The sequence below is a fragment of the Leucoraja erinacea genome, chromosome 5, assembly GCF_028641065.1.
Source record: "Leucoraja erinacea ecotype New England chromosome 5, Leri_hhj_1, whole genome shotgun sequence".
NCBI lineage: Eukaryota > Metazoa > Chordata > Chondrichthyes > Rajiformes > Rajidae > Leucoraja > Leucoraja erinaceus.
The window spans coordinates 75,882,945-75,904,893 of record NC_073381.1 but is presented as its reverse complement, the minus strand read 5'-3'; the positions used below and the strand labels follow the sequence as shown (position 1 = coordinate 75,904,893).

The 21,949-nt window shown below is 42.2% G+C and overlaps 1 protein-coding gene across 5 annotated transcripts in view; it reads right to left on the bottom strand.

Annotated features, from left to right (window-relative positions):
• hbs1l (HBS1-like translational GTPase) overlaps window positions 1-21,949 on the bottom strand; it is a 143,297-nt gene that overhangs the window by 25,149 nt on the left and 96,199 nt on the right. For all 5 annotated transcript variants that reach the window (XM_055635958.1, XM_055635959.1, XM_055635960.1 and 2 more), the window contains 8 exons: window positions 21,629-21,731; window positions 16,615-16,859; window positions 11,062-11,227; window positions 8,621-8,738; window positions 5,806-5,952; window positions 5,609-5,683; window positions 4,470-4,587; window positions 4,265-4,333 (listed from right to left, as the gene is read on the bottom strand). In XM_055635958.1, the coding sequence (XP_055491933.1) occupies window positions 4,265-4,333; window positions 4,470-4,587; window positions 5,609-5,683; window positions 5,806-5,952; window positions 8,621-8,738; window positions 11,062-11,227; window positions 16,615-16,859; window positions 21,629-21,731 (1,041 nt within the window). The remainder of the gene's footprint in view (window positions 1-4,264; window positions 4,334-4,469; window positions 4,588-5,608; window positions 5,684-5,805; window positions 5,953-8,620; window positions 8,739-11,061; window positions 11,228-16,614; window positions 16,860-21,628; window positions 21,732-21,949) is intronic.

Genomic DNA, 21,949 nt, shown 5'->3' with positions numbered 1-21,949 from the left:
AAGATTAGCTGATAACATGAATGGTAATTAATTATGGGTATATGGAACAAGCTGGCAGAGGAGATAGTTGAGGCAGGTTCTATAACAACATTAAAAAAAAAATTTGGATTGGAAAAGTTTAGAGGGATATGGGCCAAACGCGGGCAGGTGGGACTCGTACAGATGGTGCATCTTGGTCGGCATGAACAAGTTGGGCTGAAGGGCTTGTTTCCATGCTGTATAGCTCTACACAAAGTGAAACATTAAGCAATAGACAATAGGTGCAGGAGTAGGCCACTCGAGCCAACATCGCCATTCAATGCGATCATGGCTGATCATCCCCAATCAGTACCCCATTCCTGCCTTTTCCCCATATCCCCTGACTCCGCTTTCATTAAGAGCCCTATCTAGCTCTCTCTTGAAAGTATCCAGAGAACCGACCTCCACCGCCATCTGAGGCAGGGAATTCCACACACTCACAACTCTCTGTGAGAAAAAGTGTTTCCTCGTCTCCATTCTAAATGGCTTATCCCTTATTCTTAAACTGTGGCCCCTGGTTCTGAACTCCCCAAACATCGGAAACATGTTTCCTGCCTCTAGTGTGTCCAAACCCTTAATAATCTTATATGTTTCAATAAGACCCCCTCTCATTATTCTATCGGGCTAATCAACGACAAAACTAGAACTACTACATAATGCTGAGGGCAGCGACCTAACTGAGCACTTTGTAAGGTGCAGTGCATCAAAAATACCAGCGAAGGAAAGGAATGGTTGAGACACTAGGTACATTAATAATTTTTTTAAAGCTATTTAATTTTTATGTAGGTAAGTTGCCTTTACCAGACATGGGGCATCCTAGTATTTGAAGAGAACCTGTGACGAAACCACAAGAGCACAGACCATAATCTTCCGATGCTCTTTAGATATGAGAGGTGCATTTGGGTACAGGAGCATAGTGAAAGTTACTCCCTTGTCGAAAAAGAGAGTAAGAAAACGCCCTGCGACTACATGCTGGTCAGTTCAATCGTCATACTGGGATAGCTTTTATAAACATTGATCTGGGACAGGAATAAAAATTATTGGCAGAAAATTGATAAATTAAAGAAAGACAAGATAATTTTGTACGGGCAAATCACATTTAACTGATGATACAACATATTACTGAGATAACAGACAGAATTGATGAAGTAATGCAGTTCATGTGAGGCTCATGCATGGGCTTCCAAAAGGCTTTACACAAGGTGGCACATGCTGGCTTATCAGTAAGGATGAAACACATGTTGCAGGAAAAATGCTCCCAATGTTGGGCGAGTCCAGAACCAGGGGCCACAGTCTTAGAATAAAGGGGAGGTCATTTAAGACTGAGGTGAGAAAAAACATTTTCACCCAGAGAGTTGTGAATTTATGGAATTCCCTGCCACAGAGGGCAGTGGAGGCCAAATCACTGGATGGATTTAAGAGAGAGTTAGATAGAGCACTAGGGGCTAGTGGAGTCAAGGGATATGGGGAGAAGGCAGGCACTGGTTATTGATACGGGATGATCAGCCATGATCACAATGAATGGCAGTGCTGGCTCGAAGGGCTGAATGGCCTCCTCCTGCAATTTGACTTTTACAGATGAAGTAGGCTGCAGTGCATGATTGGTTTTGGACTGCAGTAAAGTGAATCGAGGCGATAAAATAGTTGATGTTGGGCCTTTGCTTTTTGTACTGTAAGCCCCTCAACTTCTAATGCAAGCTACAATTGAAAATTTGCATACAGCATAAGACTGGCAGTATTGTGTGAACTGCAGAAAAATATCAATAGGCTGGTGGAAGGGTAGTTCATGGTCAGATAGTCGGCGACTAAGCCGTCTCCCACCTGGTTTGCCAGGTGAGGAGGGAGCTGTGGATCCCCAGCAGGACGAAAAACAAGACCTGTCAAAGGGCGGATGAGCTTCTAGCGAGCCAACGGCCATCCACACTTCAGTAGAAGTTGCAATCACTGTCGTACATATCATTGTAAGGAATAATGATAAAGCACACACACCAAAATCCTACTCTTCCAATGGCGGGAGACCGCGGGAACTGGAAGACAGAGATTTGTGGTGCGTCTGTCACCGTTCCCATTGGAAACTAGCACCACTGCATCGCTAATGTTTTCAACGATGATGAATGAATGAATGGTGGAAAGGTTAGATGCACGACAGATGAAATATAATGTGGAGAAATGGGAAGTGATTTATTTCAGTAAGGAGAATGAAGAGAGTCCATACAATGAAAAGGGATACTCATCTTGACAAAAGTTGAGGAGCAGTGTGACCCCTGGGGATGGGAGCACAAATCACTTAAAGAAGTAGGGCAATTTAAGAATTTTATGTTTTATCAACAGAAGCGACGAATAAAAAATGGGGAGGTCATATTAAAATACCAGTCTGATCACAATTGAAGCAGTGTGTTCAATTCTGATTGCCACTATGTAGGAAGGATATGAAAGCATTAGAAAGGATCCAAAAAAAAAAATTACAATCTTTGTTCCAGGGGTGGGGGGACTACAATTATGAGGATAAAGATTTAAAGAGATAGAGACTTTTTAAAAGCTTTTCACTGTACCTCGGTACCCATGATAATAAACTAAACTAACAGATCTGAAGAAGGGTCTTGGCCTGAAACGTCACCCATTGAGTTACTGAGTTACTCCAGCATTTTGTGTCTACCTAAGAGATTTGATAGGTGTATATAAAATTAGAGGAATGAAAATTCGGGGCTTCAACGATGTGGACAGTGGGAGGAGGTTCACTTTGCTGGAGGGTCAAGAACTAATAGGGTGCAGTAGGCCATTCGGCCCTTCGAGCCTGCACCGCCATTCAATATGATCATGGCTGATCATCCAACTCAGTATCCTGTACCTGCCTTCACTCCATACCCCCTGATCCCTTTAGCCACAAGGGCCACATCTAACTCCCTCTTAAATATAGTCAATGAACTGGCCTCAACTACCTTCTGTGGCAGAGAATTCCAGAGATTCACCACTCTCTGTGTGAAAAATGTTTTCCTCATCTCGGTCCTAAAAGATTTCCCCCTTATCCTTAAACTGTGACCCCTTATTCTAGACTTCCCCAACATCGGGAACAATTTTCCTGCATCTAGCCTGTCCAACCCCTTAAGAATTTTGTACGTTTCTATAAGATCCCCCCTCAATCATCTAAATTCTAGCGAGTACAAACCGAGTCTATCCAGTCTTTCTTCATATGAAAGTTCTGACATCCCAGGAATCAGTCTGGTGAACCTTCTCAGTACTCCCTCTATGGCAAGAATGTCTTTCCTCAGATTAAGAGACCAAAACTGTATGCAATACTCCAGGTGTGGTCTCACCAAGACCCCGTACAACTGCAGTAGAACCTCCCTGCTCCTATACTCAAATCCTTTTGCTATGAATGTTAACATATCATTCGCCTTCTTCACTGCCTGCTGCACCTGCATGCCTACTTTTAATGACTGGTGTACCATGACACCTAGGTCTCGTTGCATCTCCCCCTTTCCTAATCGGCCACCATTCAGATAATAGTCTACTTTCCTGTTTTTGCCATCAAAGTGGATAACCTCACATTTATCCACATTATACTGCATCTGCCATGCATTTGCCCACTCACCCAGCCTATCCAAGTCACCTTGCAGTCTCCTAGCATCCTCCACACAGCTAACAATGCCCCCCAGCTTCGTGTCATCCGCAAACTTCGAGATATTGCATTCAATTCCCTCATCCAAATCATTAATAGATGGACGAGGGAATTAAATGCTAATGTAAAGATCACAGGTGTTCAATAAAGAGAATTTGGAGTGAAATGAGGAACACCTTTTACATAGCATTCGACTGAATCTGCAAAGTACTACATTCAATGATGTAACCTATCATTGGATTTTATATCATCTTAATTTTCAGTCAGACACAGAAGGCCATTTATGAATAATTCATAAAAAAAATTTTCCCATGAAATACATTTTTTTTGAGAATTATTAAAATATCTCCTTGTATCTGCAATCTCGTTTGAATCTATTTCTCTGTGCCACTTTAGTCAACTGTGTCTAAATACCTTCACAACTGCCTTTGCTAAAATTTAAGACAATTTTCAGACCTAGGCTTCTCACTATACATATGGAATGATCACTCTGCCCTTATTAATCAAACTAGCTAATAACAAAGAAACATGCAAATTTAAATCTTTTGACCTTGCATCATCAAATAAAGTGGTACTAGATCGAAAGATAACCAGGAAGAACAATCTATTATTTTTTTAAATACATACCTTTAAAAACATCCGACACACACAATCTAAATGGTTTTTCTACCGGTCTTTGAGGTGACTTAAAACAATCTAAAAGAAAAAAATAGTGAATTAAATGTAGTAATGAAATTATTCCACTAAAATGATCATGATTATCAAAGTAATTTTATTATAGTTAAACGAGGATGTAGGTATAAATGTAGTCACAGTATCACATAATACTGACCAATCTGTTCCAACAGGCAAGGTCCATTGTACCAGGTTCTGAGCCCAGGGACTTGACTTCTGGTGGTTAGATTCTCGCCAGTCAGTCCAGCTGTGGGGACGTAAGCAACATCAGAATCCTGATAGATACAGAAGTACAGACGTTAATTACTAGAGTTCAACATACCATCTTTCTTTTTCAAAAAAACGTATGGAAGAATTAGCACTCAAAAAACATACTATGATTTAATTACAAGTTAAACAAGTTAAAGAAATTGTTTTACTTATAACTATTCTGATGGAATGAGAAAAACTGAAATACCTACAAACATTAACAAAAATATTCATTCCTATTCAGGTATTTTTATAAAACACTAATTATTTTCTTTCTTTGAGCACCTAAATAAAATCATTTTTAATTCTAAAAAAATGCTAATATTCAAACAAGGGGGAGAAATAAATGTCATAATGTTATTCCAAGCAATTTTTTTTATTCCTTCATGGAAGGTGGACATCACTGTAGCTACTGCCCATCCCAAATTGCCGTACTAAACGTATGTGGGTTACTGCAGTCTCTGAGGTATAGGTACGTCCATAGTGCTACAAGATAAGGGGTTCCTAGATTTTGCGTCTACTAGCATGGACAGTGTACATGCTTGGACCAAGATTGTGATGAGGTCTGGTTTGGAGAGGTTCTGCCACAATCTAAACTGGGAGTAGGAGTATAAGTGGCACTTGGCAGAATTATTGACATTTTTCAGATGATTGACAATAGACTGATAGGCCCATTTGCCACATTGGATCTGTCGTGGCTTTAGTGAGCAGAACATATCAGGGCAATTTTCCACTTTGTCAGTTAGATGCCCCTGTTGTAACTGTATTAGTTCTGCTTAGATAAAGGTGCAGCTAATATTGAACAGAAGCCTTTACTGCAACAAGTGTGTTGTCATCTGGCCACCCTGCCTCATCTGCTTCATGCACTGCCAACCATTTCTTTATTCAAAATGAGCAAATGGAATTGGCTGTAGACAAAAATGCTGGAGAAACTCAGCGGGTGAGGCAGCATCTATGGAGCGAAGGAATAGGCAACGTTTCGGGTCGAGACCCTTCTTCAGTCTGAGAGAGAAAAAAATAAATCAATATGGCAATCTTATTACTTACTTTGAAACCTGCTTGCTTCAAAAATTGCCCAAGTTTGTTAGAAATCTCTTTAAATCTTTCAGGTTGCCAATTCACCTGCAAAAATCAACCAAAGATTGTCACAGTTGGGCGACGTAACCATTTTCTCATGAGATACAGGAAACTGTGGTATAAACCGAACCGAGATAATGTGCTAGACGTCGACTCATTAAAGTTACCTGATCCATTTTATTAACAGCAACAGCCAACTGTGTAACACCAAGAGAGCGAACTAGCAACGCATGTTCTCTTGTCTGCCCACCAGCCTCAAATCCAGCCTCAAATTCTCCACGGCTTGCATCTACCACTAGGATTGCAACATCAGCCTAGAAAACGGAGACAAAAAAGAAATTACAAAGTCTCTGCAAAATTCACAAGATAATGTATTTACAATCTTAACAGCTAAATGTACATTTTTTAATAATTTAACGTTTAAGTTGGGGAAAACTTTTTCTAATCACTTACCACAACGGAGATTCCGTATCGTATCTCCGTCCGCACTGCGGCCAAACATGAAGGAGTTGCCGGCCTTTGCTGGATACCAACTTCAAGAGCTCCACCACAGGAGCCTACTTAGCATCACGGAGCTCGTGATTCCTGTCAGGGATCGACTTTGGGGCTCCAATCGCGGGTGCCTGCAGACTTTAACATTGGCGACCTCACGGTCTCTGGTTAGAGACCGACTTTGGGAACTCCAAGCCGCAGGAGCTTCGACCTCCCCGACGCGGGATCTTTGATCGCCCCAATGAGGGGGCTTTGATCAGCCCGACGCGGGGGCTTTGACCGCTGGCTACGGGAGCTTCGATCGCCCCAATGGATGGTTTGACTGCCCCGACCACGGGAGAATAAAGAGGAAGAGATTGGACTTCATTGCCTTCCATCACAGTGAGGAATGTGGGGAATCTGCTGTGGTGGATGTTTATGTTAACTTTTATGTAGTTGTGTGTCTTGTTGTTTATTTTTAGTATGGCTGTATGGACATTCGTACATCACTGTACCTTTAATTGGTACATGTGACAATAAAAGATCTTTGAACCTTTATAACAGCTTTTAAATACTTTTAATTTTGCAGTTAACAAAACATTAGTTTAGTTTAGTTTAGTTTAGTTTGGAGATGCAGAGCAGAAATAGGTCCTTTGGTCCACCCTGTCTGCACCGACCAGCGATTCCCATACACTAGCACTATCCTACACATTAGAGACAATTTATAACCTTTACGAAGCCAATCAATCTACAAACCTGTATGAACAGAAAATAATAAATCTGTATTTTGACATACATTTTATAAAGTAGATGAAAATTATACCCATCTGGGTAGATTTAGTGGATTTAGTCTGCAGAAGGCTCCCGACTGCAGGTGTCAGCTATCTATGTTCGCCAGTGATACTGCCTGACTGCTGAGTTACTCCGGCACTTTTTGTCTTCTTTTGTGAACAAGCACCTGTCGTTCCTTGTTTCTACTAGGCAGATTTAGTGTTGCTTTTGCTAAAGAAAGCAAGTGTATCATTGAAGTATATTTTGAATCATCTTAAACATCTTAAACAGAGGTAGCGAGTCCCAAGGTGTGCAATGGGGTTCAAAATAATTTGCTTCATTGGCCAATGGCACCCTCACAGCATGGCACAAGATCCTCACTCAATATTGCAAACGATGATGGAAATAAATATTAGAATTTATTTATTCATAAATAAAACCTATGTATCTCTGTATTGCAACATTACAACGCAGCCTGTAAAGGAAGTGTGAGATATTGAAATATTGTAATGAATGAAAGTAGTTAATCTAGGACATTCCTTGACATAAAAGAAAATACGAGTTTAAGTTATTTAGTAGAGAATTATTTTTCATACTGGAGAAAATGGGTATAAATCTGAATGTGCAGTCACCATCTTTCTCCATCAGAAATGCCCATGTTCAAAGGGTCAATTTACCACGTTCACTTATACTTCCAGATCTCTGCTGCCTCCCTTTACACTCACTAGGTCGCTCTCTCTTACTCTCCAAAGCTTCTTGGGCCTTTTCCCAAGCTTCTTTTGCATTTCCCAGGCCGCCTTCTCCCATGCTCATTTAATACGTTCTCCCTCTCCCTCTCCCACTCTCACATCATGCAAAAGTTTGCCATTTTAGTTAGAAATAATATTTACATGTCCCTTGTTATTGATAAAAACATTTGCCCAAAATGCCAAAAAAACATTGCAGTGTACGAGCAATATGACAGTAGAAGACATTATGTGACAAAACACTAACACAGGTTCTCCAATTATATGGGATAAAATCTGAATAGTTTAAAAAAATCCCTTGCAGGCCAGCACAATCTCTTGAAAAGATAATTAGGTGAAAACATTGCCTCAGCTAATGCCAATTACTGAGTGTCTCAGCTGACAGTAGTGAGGGCCAAACTCTCCTCACAGGGAAAGTTAATCAAACAGAATATGCTGCAAGTCATCAAGGAAGTGAGCCCAGAAATGCGATGTTCCGTCAAAGCAGCAAGTGTGTAAGCTAGCACAGTTTTACCAAAAGCAAAGGACCTTGGTTATGACTGAGTAAAAAAGAAGCTTTACCCCACTCATCTCGATTAAATTTTCCCCATCTCATCCTATGGCTAAGGCCTCGAGTGTTGGACATTTTCACCCTGGGGAGAAATGGTCTGATTGTTTACCCTATCTATGCCACCCATAGGAGAGAGCAACATGAGCACTTTGGATCATTGGTCCAAACATGGCAGCTTAACAGACAGAAATCTGTGATCACATGGAATTAATTTGGCAAAAAAACCCCAGAGCAGCACAGGAATCATTTGATCAAAAAAGATAAATTTAATTTCCGTTGCAAGCAAGGGCAAACAATCTATAAATACTTAAGAGCTTTAGAAAAAAACAATCTGGGATTTTGAAGGGTTAAATCAAATATAAACTTTAAAAAATCAGTGCAAGTTTTAATATAAACTTAATGGATGGCAGCAGGCTAAAAGTATGACCAGATACTTTTGCTTACCTGTGCAGCACCTGTAATCATATTTGGAATGAAGTCTTTGTGACCTGGTGCATCCATTAAAGTGATCACTTTCGTCTTTGTTTCAAACTTTGTCATTCCTACATCCATTGTTACACCTCTAAAATTCACAAAAATGTCATTTAAAAACAATCTTTAAATGTTGAAATGCTATACAATGCATCACGATGTACACCTTTTATCTAATGCTATGTTGCAAGGTGTATGGGGAGGATGGCATTGTATTCTTGTGCAATACTTACAGGTGTCATAACTGCTCTCAACTACAACCCCAGAACATAACCCACAACTGCACCAGTTTGTATTTCAGCACAGGTTGCACTGCGACTTCTCTGATTGAGATTGTGAATTTGTTACTGATTGGCACCAGTATTGTATTGTGGATTCATGCCCCTAGGAATGAGACTGATAATACATAAGGACGATTGGCTCTGACTCTTCAGCACAATCAAATTTCAATACTGAACTTGATGGGAACAAGATAAAATTCTCCATTCAATGCCTATGTTTAGTATGGTAAGACAAATGTCTTAAGCTACCGTATTTCCCAACAATGAAGACGCTATTTTTTACCCAAAAATAAGGCACGGAAATTTACCTGCTTCTTGGAGACCGAAGGTTAGGTTATTAGACAGTAAAAATAGACTTGGCTATCCCTCAACATCAAGAACGATGTTGCTGTACTGAGATATAGCCAAGTCTATCCCTCATTGCTGGCAGCTGATGGGAAGCGGCTGTCAAGTGGGAAACGGCTGTAAAAGGACAGCGTTCCTTTCACAGCGTGTGGGGAGTCTGGCCCGGGTCAGCACGGCCTGGGCTGCACAAATTGGCTGGGCCACCAGGGGTAAAGTTGTGGGGAGGGCAGGAGCATTGGGAAGGAGGAGGTCGGGGATCATGTCAGCAACTCACTCAACTCACAGAAACGGGCGCGGAGCCACCGGATTGTGGCCATGGAGGGAACTAGCTCAGGTGGCTGCAAGTGGCCGCCGGGACAAGACAGCGGAACCAGCCGCCACCTCAGCGCCTTCTACCGGCCGGCCCGCCAGCCAGCCATGGTGTCCATCGGCACAGGCGCAACTGGTGGAAGTGGCGGTTGGCGGGTAGCTACTGGGCGGAAGGCGGGCTGCTCCGTCCCGGGCTCTCTCTCTCTCTCTTTACTAGTCCCGGGGCAGGCAATCTGGTGCTACAGCCAGTCCCGGGGCTGGCGATCTGGGAACTGCAGTTAGACCCGGGGAATCAAGGGGTTTTGGAAACTGCAGCCAATCCCAGGGCATGCAGGCGATGTTGCCGACCCCTGGACTAAACCAAACCCTCGATCCTGTCCCGCCATCCTTTTTTCAAAATTTAGCAACTTTAATTGGGGTTGTGTCTTCAACGCAGGTGCGTCTTCATTGCCGGGAAATATGGTATGTGCAAATTTTTAAAAAACTGACTGAACTAAAATAGCGATAAAACAAGGACATTTACATTTTTACTGATATTTACAAACTCATGCTCATTTGGGTACCTTGCTACAGTAACTCAACGGTCAACATCTCTGGAGAAAAGGAATAGGTGATGTTTTTGGTCGTGACCCTTTTACAGACTTCATCTCAACACGACACATCACCTATTTCTTTTCTCCAGAGATGTTGCCAGAGCCGCTGAGTTACTGCAGCATTTTGCGTCTATCTTTGGTGTAAACCAGCATCTGCAGTTCCTTCCCACATATTCAATTTCAACATACCTTGGTCTGATTTACTTTGTGCCCTTTTGAATGGAATTAGTGCAGGTTATGGGAATCTGCAACTATTAAACAACTGGAATTAGCAGCTAAGCAAATCAGGGGACAGAGTCTTAATTCATGATCTATGCCAATGCTCTGGGCCATAACATTTTACTGGTCCAAACTGAATCTTATTTTGTTCTAATTGCTTCAGGTGTATTAATTAGTAGAGCCTAAAAAACTAGGTTCAATGTTTTCAGAACAACTGAGATTATATCAAGATCTTATGTTTATAACACTAATAAGACTTAAAACATATTCCAAAAATATGTTGGTAGAAAATATCATCCAAGACCTACAATGTCATAGTATTCATCCTGTTTTATTCTGTGAGAAATACAAAACAAAAATGTAGGTACGGGAATATCCATGGAAACAGAAGCAGTTGACATCTCAGGTTGATGACCTTGCATCAGAATTGGAAAATGTTTTACAGTTGGATAAAAGGGGATGGAGTGATAAGAACAAAGAGAATATGTCTGATGGGGGAGACCAAGAGAGACTAAATAATGAAAATGGTAATGGTTACAGATGCAAAAACAGTGAAGGTTTGTTACTTGCAGCCAAATATCCTTTGAAAATGCATAGTTAATACAAAGTGGTCTGAAAAATGCATATTTTATAAAAGGTTTTTTTTCCGTGTGAAAAATATATTTACCTTTCCCTTTCTTCGCCTGTCTCATCCAGAACCCAAGCAAAGGCAAATGAGGCTTTTCCTGCTTTTTTTGATTCTTGTTCATATTTGTGCATGACACGTTTGTTTACATTTCCCAGAAGATAGAGTACATGGCCCATTAAAGTACTTTTGCCAGCATCTACATGACCTGGGTTGGAAAACATTTATGATTGAATTTATGAATTGTTTTTATTTTCAACAAATTAAATGTTTTGCATTGCTAAAGGCAACTAATTGTACTCACATTTTGCAAATTACATGAAAATGAAAAATGGAGCAATTTGTAGGTTTCAAATTTAGCTGATAAGAATAATCCATGAAACAACATCCATACCTCCCCCCTCGACTCCGTTCAAGGACCCAAGCAATCGTTCCAGGTGCGACAGAGGTTTACCTGCATCTCTTCCAACCTCATCTATTGCGTCCGCTGCTCTAGATGTCAGCAGATCTATATCGGTGAGACCAAGCGGAGGTTGGGCGATCGTTTCGCCGAACACCTTCGGTCCGCAATAACCAAGCTGACCTCCCGGTGGCTCAGCACTTCAACTCCCCCTCCCACTCCGCCTCCGACCTCTCTGTCCTGGGTCTCCTCCATGGCCACAGCGAGCAGCACCGGAAATTGGAGGAACAGCACCTCATATTCCGTTTGGGGAGTCTGCACCCCGGGGGCATGAACATCGAATTCTCCCAATTTTGTTAGTCCTTGCTGTCTCCTCCCCTTCCTCAGCCCCCCTGCTGTCTCCTCCCATCCCCCAGCCTTCTGGCTACTCCTCCTTTTCCCTTTCTTGTCCCCACCCACCCCCGCCCCCGATCAGTCTGAAGAAGGGTTTCGGCCCGAAACGTTGCCTATTTCCTTCGCTCCATAGATGCTGCTGCACCCGCTGAGTTTCTCCAGCTTTTTTGTGTAACCTTCGATTCTCCAGCATCTGCAGTTCCCTCTTAAACTCCATTCTTTTCATCTCCTTAACCAGTCATGTACCAATTGTCATGAACTCATCCATGCTAGATCAGACCAGTTACTGCACCATATATCTGTGTTCAAACCTACATCTTATTATCCATATGATTTAACCCACATCGTTTGATGTTATTAAGATTGCTCTCAGAGATGGAGTTTGGACGTTATTTTAGAGTTGTACACGACGTCGGTGAGGCTACATTTAGACTACTGCTTTGGAGCTTCAGTTTAGGTTTTACCCTGTTATAAGAAAGATGTCATTGAGCTGGAAAAAGTGCAGATGAGATTTACGAAGAAGTTTCCAGGACTCGAGGAGCTGAGCCTTATGGGCCTGTCCCATTTAGGCGATTTTTCAGCGGACTGCTGGCGACTGTCAAGTTGCCGGCAGTCGCCTGAAAAACCGGGAACTGGAAAGACGACTGCCAGAGTGGAACACACACCCACACATCGCAAAGGTGGGGGCCAGGGCAAGCGGGAGAGCGCAGTCTAAAAAATTCCCACGGTGCAAAGCCAAGGTGATACAGGCCCACACCGCGATGAACAGGAAGGTTGGCGTTGTAATTAAGACAACTAAAACTCAGTGTACGGTAAGTCCTTTAAAAGAGGAGGGGAAAGGGGGGAGAAGGAGTAGAGACAACTTTTAAGAAGCCAGAGATACACGGTTGTGAAGCTCGGAGGACATTTAACATTACCGGTCGGTTCCTTGGTTCTGAAAACTACTGCCTACCTTTTTTCTCCCCCAATGAGCCAATGAAATTCACCGGTCAGCACGGGCTCTAACCTACGAGAATCTTCAACCTCCTGGCAGCCCACTAGGACCTCCTTGCGACCCACCTATGGCTCGAGAATTCTCGCTAATCTCCATGGCGACTTTATTCCAGTCGCCGCTATTTTTTCAACATGTTGACAAATTCTCGGCGGCCATAATGAGGCCGCAACAAAATGTGGAAACTCCTCACGACCATGAGGGCGACTCCCCGGCAACCACCCATGAACATGTGGTGACTGCAAAGTCTCCTGCAGTTGCCTAAAAAGGCCCATTAGGGAGACGCTCAGCAGGCTAGAACTATTCCTTGAAATGCAGGAGGCTGAGGGGTTATCTTATATAGGTGTATAAAATCTTCAGGGATATGGATAAGGTGAATGAGTCTTTCACGTAGGGTAGGGGAATCAAAAATCAGAGGACATAGGCTTAAGGTGAGAGGGGCAAGATTTAATAACAAACCTTTCACTCAGTGAGTGGTAGGTACATGGAACAAGCTGCCAGAGGAGGTAGCTAAGGCAGGTAATGTGACAAAATTTAAAAGCCGCTTGGACAGGTACTTGGATAGGAGAGGTTTAGAGGGATATGGGCCAAATGCGGGCTAATAGGGGTAGTCTGATGGGACATCTTGGTCAGCATGGACAAGTGGGACCAAAGGGCATTGGATGACTGTATTGTCAATTTGGAATCCCAACATCTGCTGAAGGGGAGCTTGGCTTTATTTCTCTCAGTGAAATAGTTACATATATGTTGAGCCACGTCAAAGAAGATTTTCTGTTACGACAGACAATAAAGTTTTCTGAATCTGAATCTGAATAGAGGGCTGAAATCTACGGAATCTAATTCTATTCTACGGTAGAGTAAATGAAACTAAACAAAATAAATCATTTCTGTATCAAATTTGATTGCATAATATTATCCTTGAAGTTTTCTTCAAAATTAGTAAATGCAAATCTCTGCTTCGATAAAAGATTAAATGAGTGAGCAATATACATTTACTAGAGACACACCACTACAAACAAAGTGATGTGTTGTACACAGGGATATTTTTCTTAAATGTAAATGTGAAAGGAAGACATGCAAAAATAGTACCTGAAACCATAAGTTTCATTTGAATCAGTTTCCATTACTAGCAAAAGCAAATTACTATTTAAGTAACAACAAATGTAACTTTCTACATGGACATGTCTGTAAAATTGACTGAATGCAATCCATGCACGGAATGTTCCAGGTGCAAGAAAATTCTGCTGAATCTTTTTCCCCGTGCAAATTTGTTTACTTGAAAAAAACCCCATCCTTTTTATTGCCACTACTGACAGTTATCAACAAAACAAAGGAGAAACATAGAAACATAGAAAATAGGAGTAGACCATTCGGCCCTTCAAGCCTGCACCGCCATTCAATATGATCATGGCTGATCATCCAACTCAGTATCCTGTACCTGCCTTCTCTCCATACCCCCTGATCCCTTTAGCCACAAGGGCCACATCTAACTCCCTCTTAAACATAGCCAATGAACTGGCCTCAACTACCTTCTGGGGCAGAGAATTCCACAGATTCACCATTCTTTGTGTGAAAAATGTTTTCCTCATAAAATCCTCCTAAAAGAATTCCCCCTTATCCTTAAACTGTGACTCCTTGTTCTGGACTTCCCCAACATCGGGAACAATCTTCCTGCATCTAGCCTGTCCAACCCTTTAAGAATTTTGTAAGTTTCTATAAGATCCCCCTCAATCTTCTAAATTCTAGCGTGTACAAGCCGAGTCTATCCAGTCTTTCTTCATATGAAAGTCCTGACATCCCAGGATTTAGGAAGTGGGATGACACGGAAAAAGTTTCCTCTGGCTGTGACAGTGATCTGTAGAAATCGAGGTTTGTAGGCAATTCATTGGCATCAAGATAAGGCAGACCCAATTCAAGCTTATTGCAATAGTGTTGGTTGCAGGAATGGTACTTCCTAAATTAACAATTACATGTCTGTATTTTCAATCTGACTGTTTAACAGTCAGTATTTCAAGAGAAAAGAGAGGTTTATTGTCATGTGTCCCAGATAGGACAATGAAACTCTTGCTTGCTGCAGTACAACAGAGTATTGTAGGCATAAATACAGAACAGTTCAGTGTGTCTATATACCGTAGACCATATATGTACACATAAATAAACAGATAAAGTGCAATAGGCTGTTACAGTTCAGAGTTTGTTTGAAATTGTGTTTAATAGACTGTGGGGAAGAAGCTGTTCCTGAACCTGGATGTTGCAGATTTCAGGCTCCTGAACCTTCTATGCGTGAAAACTTCACCATGGGTCACTGCAAATAAACTATGCAAGATGCTATACTCTATGCGAGCTATACTCCAGAATGACTGTGTTTGTTTATATAGATCTTATGTTAGTCCCCACTGTCTGGAAGACATGCAAGAGATTTTTAAAAATTAAACCGATATTCCAAAGGAAAAACCCAAATCTGACTGACTGGGCAGAAAAATGACTCAAGGACCTCATCTTGGTGAGCCTGTGATGACACCACAATATAATGTGCCTTGTGGAGTTGGCACATTGAACTCCCAAATTACTGCTGATACAGCCAAGAGTTACATTTATTGAATCAAATTTGCATTCAAAATGGAATGTTCTGCAAATTACAGTAAGCTTCTGCATTAATGAGTATTCTTTTAATACATGTGTTCTTTGTCTGTACATTAATGCTTGAATAGTATCGTGGTAGCATCAATAGTATTGAGGGCATGATTAGTTTAGTTTACAGATACAGGGTGGAAACAGGCCCTTCGGCGAACCGAGTCTGCATCGACCAGCGATCCCCGCACATTAACACTATCCTATACACACTAGGGACAATTTACACTGACACCAAGCCAATTAACCTACAAACCTATGTATCTTTGGAGTGTGGGAGGAAACTGAATATCTCGGAGAAACCCGCACGGTCACGGGGAGAATGTACAACATCCATACATACAGCACCTGCAGTCAGGATCGAACCTGGGTCTCCGGAGCTACAAGCGTTGACAGGCAGCAACTCTACCGCTGTGCCGAGCATGGACAGGCACGCAGAAGTGGCAGACAAACAGCAAAAAAACTAATTAATACAGAGAATTTGGAAGTGAGACATCTTGACAGAAAGAATAAGCTTAGGCACTTGAGAGAAAATATCTTGCATAACTTCAGAGCAGCAGAACAAAATTGAGAGATTACTGTGCAAGGAAAGACACACGTTGCTGAAGCAACTGAGCGGGTCCAGCTGGAGAACATAGATAGTTGACATTTCTGGTCGGGACACTTCTTCAGACTGATTGAAGAGAGAAACTTGGAATAGAGGTGTGGAAGGGACAAAACATGGCAAATAATAAGTGGATGTGAATGAGGGGGAGGTTTGATTGGTTGATGGGTGGACAAAAGTCAGAGATGGTTAAGATGACAAGAGGCTGCGAGAGAACGAGATAAGGAGAGAAGAGATGCAAAATGGGAAGTCAGGTGAAGGGATGGAGGTTAGCTCGTTACTAAAAATTGAAGAATTCATCGTTTATACCATTGGGTAAAATGCTGCCCAAGCAGAATATGAGGCAAGGAGCTGGTACAGGCTTAATAGACCAAATTGCCTCCAGCCTCACTGTAATCTTAAATATTGTTTTTGGAATTCAAGAAACAAACTTCAACACTCCAACTGTATCCAAAGTTAAATACAATATTGCTAAATACAATAACCTTCTACCTAATTATTGATAAGGTGCATTCTCATTTGTAATAAAGATTCCAACAACTATTCCAGCAGTAAACTGCATGTCCGATTCCTTACCAATGACAACAAGATTAAGCAGCTGTTTTCCCCCTTGCCTTTTCTCAAGCTCGGCTTTTACATCAAGCTGCTGTCTCGTTTTGGTAGAGACTTTGCTTGGAGTCTGAACCGCTGTTGCTTCTTCAGTTAAAGAGGGACCAGGACATGCAGAATTTGGCTTAGGTGAAGCCTCCGGCATTACAGATGGAAAAACTTCATTAGGCACTGCACCCTTTCGGAGATGGTCATTCTCATCCGTGTTAGCGCTGTAACCAATGAAGTAAACAGCATTAGTACCACACACTTCCAAATACACTCATATTTCTAGTTCTAGAACACATTCAAACGTAATGCACATTGAGGACTGGAAAGCAAGTCCAACCTAACCCGTGATAGTGAACAAAATTCACATTAATTACATTCAACAATATCTCCAAGACTGAAGAAGGGTCCCGTTCCAAAACATCACTTCACCATGTTCTCCTGAGATGCTGCCAGACCTGCTGAGTTACTCCAGCACTCTGCGTCTTCTTTTGTAAACCAGCATCCTTGTTTCTAAAGGTTCTATGACACTATTTCAAAGAAGGTGGACTAAGTTTCCCTCTAATCTGGACAATATTTTAGGAATTAATATCTCGAAATAGATTACATGGTTATCAGTAAATTGCTTTTTACTGATGGAAATTTACAACATGTAAAATGTAATGTGTCATGTTTGGAAATCACGTTGGCTGAGCATATCCTGCATTATATGGAAAACAACACTTGAAAAGTGCTTCATTGCTGTAAAATGTTGAGATGTTCAGAGATCATAATAGCTATATATAGATGCCTGCCTTTCTTAATAATAAAACGCATCCAACCTGTAAGAGTTTTGTTCACACTTGCACATTTTGCAAGCTCAAAGCATTTCAACTGGTGCCAAATACAAAATCTATCCAAAGTTTTCAAACCCTCTGCTGTTAATTACACACCAAAACCAAATTTTAACCTTTTTATTAAATGTTATTATTAAACGGCACAATGACGCAGAAGTAGTGTTGCTGCCTTACAGTGCCAGAAACCTGAGTTCAATCCTGACTACGGAGTTTGCACGTTCTCCCTGTCTCCGTGTCGGTTTTCTCTGTGTGCTTTGGTTTCCTCCCACATTCCAAAGATGTACAGGTTTGTAGGTTAATTGGCTTCTGTTAATTGTAAATTGTCCCTAGTGTGCAGGATAGTGCTAGTGTACGGGGTAATTGCTGGTTGGCGCAGATTTGGTGAGCCGAGGGGCTGTATGTCTCTAAAGTGTAACCTCTATTGCCCCTAAACTCTACGACTTAAAGTGCCAGCATTCAAATTGAGCTTTTTATCTTCAGTGAAATCCATTACCTCAAATACAATCCTTGTGTACCACTCTGCTTTGCCCTGGAGGTAAGGGGAATGATCACAATCAGTTTCCTATTCTCAGAACCATTCCAGACTGCCACTGCCACTTCTCAGTTTCATACGCAAATTATTCAAGATCCATTCACAAGCAGGAAAAAAATTATATTTTTCTCCGTTCAGCTGCAAGAGCAGACAGAATCAAAACGAGCACATACCTGCAGTGAAGAGTGGGGCTCCCCAAAGCCCAGGCATTCATGACCAACTGGCTGGAGATTTTGTGGACATCTTCAACCTTTCAATACTAATAGCTGATTCTCACATTGTGAGTTGACACAAGAGGTAACACGAGTTAAAACCCGTGGTAATAACGTACGATTAACGTACGGAACTCGTGGACGCAACTTAGAGATTCGTGGCGCTAACGGCAGGTACTCGTGTAACTTGTCGACTCTTGCAAGAGGGCCTGGGGGTCGGTGTCCCGTTGGTCCTGACGTCTCCGGCCACCCCCCTGGACAGGAGCTGAGACTGGGAACTGTACCGCCCTTGCCCCCTCCCTCTGCAACTGCAAACAACCCCACTCTCCTGCTCACCTAACCCACCCATCCCCCACCACCCACCTTTCCCTCCAAACTCCAGTCCTGTCCCGACCCCCTGGGAAACTGAAGGGAGCGACTGCCCTGGTGCGACTGGCATCGACCTGCTGGCATCGTCGACGTGAAACAGTGCAAAGCCCCCGCACCGGTGCAATGGGCGGGGAGCTGGAGAGGGGAGGGAAGGGGTCACACACATGGCCGGGAAGCAGAGGGGTGTAGGTGGGGGTGGTGATAGATAGGGCCAACAATGAGTGGAGAAAGACAGAAACACCGACGTGCAAAGGAGACCTACAACAGTGCATGATCTCTCTCGCGTAATGGCAGGTGATTGTCGCCTGCCCGCTGTTTCTGACGCTAAAGCCTTGGGATCGTTGCCCTTCGTGTTGGCGTGGAGGGGGAGGGGGGTATTGTGCTGTTTGATCGCCCCCTACTATCCCAGGGACAGGGAGACACAGCGGCTTTTGAGACTGGTGGGCAATCACTTCCAAAGTTCTGCCCACACAGTCAGTACACCTATCCTGCACTTGTCTCCCGCACTAAGATCATCCCGCAGAGAATGATCCCAGCCTAACCCAAGAGCCATGTCACCCCAGACAGATTAATGACCCCCCCCCCCCCCAACCTCTCTCCATCTCAACTCACGCCTGGGCACCGAAGCAACTCAGGAGGCGAACCCTGAGCTCCGTCTCACAACAATCTGATGTGCACATCCGTCCACATTCAAAGATTTAATCTCCCGTCTCCCCGCAGTGTGTAGACATGGCAGTAAATTCAATTAAAACATATCAAACCTGTGTGTTTCAAACAAATCATAAGTATAACTGCTCTGGCACTGGATGGTGCGCATTTTCCCTTTGTAGGTCACATCAATAGATGCGGCCGCTCTGAATTATATCTTTAAAACAAAGCCACAGGATGGAGAGGTCTTCTTTAACACTGTTGCTTATTAAAACATAACACTGTTGCTTATTAAAACAAACCTTCAATCAGGATTGGCTCAAGAGTAACCCGGGAGACGAACTTGGAACATCGCAGAAATGAGAAGTAAACGGCAAACTTGTCATACCCGTGGGAACTCGGTTAAACTCTTGATCATACACTTGCAATCACGTACACAACCACAAGTCTTTCACTCGGGGTACCTCTTGTCTCAACTCACAACGTGAGAACCAGCCTTAAGGACCAAAGTTTCCACTTGCTTTAGAAGGGATTCAATAATACCGGTGGCCAAGAAGAGCAAGGCAATACTTCGCTTGGGCAGCTTGCAGTACATTAGTATGAATATTGATTTCTCTAACATCAAGTAACCCTGGCATTCCCTCTCTCTATCCCAACCCCACCCACCTCACACTAACTTCTCGTTTTCAACTAACAAACAGCTAACAATGGCCAGCTTCCTTTACCATTGTTACTTTTTTGCAGGAATGCAAGAGGAGGCAGACAGTGGTAGACATAGCCCTCCCCGCCATCAAAAGCATTTCTCTGAGATGCAGCCTTAAAAAGGCGGCATCTATCTTCAAGAATCCCCACCATATGGACATGCCCTTTCCTTGCTGATACCATCGGGCAGGAAGTCCCGACAGAGGCTTGAAGTCCCATACAATCAGGTTTAGGAACAGCTGCTATCCTATAACTATCAGATTCTTGACACTTCCTTGCAGAAACCTAATCCTACCTCAGCACAGAACAGTACAGATCACCTTTTGCACCACCAATGATGTTTAACATAAATTTTAAAACATCCATCACATAGCTGTGATGGAAGGCCAAAAAAAACTTATGTTTTCCACTGCACTCTCCACCCCCCCCGATGTCAGAGTCAAAGTCAAAGCCCCCGGCTGGCGATGGCGATTGTCTTCTATTTCCAGTTCTGTATAATTAATGCATTGTCTGAGTCGATATGCCTGCAATGGTGTTGCATGCAATACTTTTCACTGTACCCGTATCTCATTGTAATTGTGCACATGAAAAACAAATACAGTTTCAGTTTAGTTTATTGTCACGCGTACTGAGGTACAGTGGAAAGCTTTTGCTCCGTGCTAACCAGCCGGCAGAAAGACAATACGTGGTTACAATTGAGCCATTCACAGTGTACAGATACATGATAATGGAATAATATTTAGTGCAAGGTAAAGCCCGTAAAATCTAATCAATGATAGCTGCCATCCATCCTACTGCTACCAGAGAGCAGTCCTGAACTGCAGTCTACCTTATCGGGGAACCTCGGACTATCCTTGAATTGACTTGAATTGATGCTGAGTTTTACACTCATTCTTTAGTTACACAATAACTATAAATGCAGAGTAACCTGTGCCCATGGCAACCAATCTGCACATTTTAAATACAAAAAAAATGAGGTCACTAAATCAACTTCAATTAGGAAGATGGTAAAGACAACAGTTTCTCAATATTACTCATGATTCAGAATCTTTACATTGTGTTTCAAATGCACATAACTGCTTAGTAAAACTGGTACTTCTTTTGGCCATGCAGCCAAGACATAGTATCGGTTACCATACCTCAAAAAAACACTGAAATAGGTCTTGCAGATATGAAAAAGCATTAAGGCTCATAACATTTTTGTAGTACATTAAACTTTATTAACAATATAACTTAGTTGCATCAAGAAAGTTTGAACTCTGGTTCTTTTCATATTCTGCCGTGCCCTCCCACCCTTACTCCCCTAGCCTTTAAACGAGTACTTCTCTTTCAGAAGAATTTTTGTGACATTTTGCTGCACGATTATTCTCTACCTTTTTAAGAAAAGGTCAGACAACATTCTGTACATTTTCAGATGTTCGTCCGTTTCTACACATATCCCTTCCCACACCATTTTAGCAAAAACAAAAGTGAAATGTTAACTATTTCAGCAAGACTGGTCGGATTTAAAAACAGTCTCGCTCTAATCAAGATAAGCACTACTTATCTCTGCAAACTATCGCTGTGCTGTACTTCCCACGACACTCATGTCGAAAACATTCATTTTTATTAAAATATCTACACGTTATCTGCTCTTCCAAGAGCAGCGATTTAGCACATTTAAACAGTACAAGAGAGGGAATAAAGAAAGGTACCTTGGTATATTGAAGCCTGTTATTTGTTTTCCAGATACTGTCATTTTTGCTACTTTTGGTATGATGTCCGCATCAACTCTAGCTGGTTGCTCCTTTGCTCTGCCTAAGGTACAAACATAATGAAATCAGAAAGGAGTAGTGAAAATTAAGCACACCAAGTAAAAATGCCATTATGACAACCAATTTTTGCATTTTCACAAAACTGTTTCAATAGTTTCTGATACAAAAGTTGGATAAAAATATGGAATCATGTTCTTAATGAGCGTTCAAGCTAAGCAATGCCTCTTCAAAAGAAATTTGCCTCACACCTGATCATAGGAC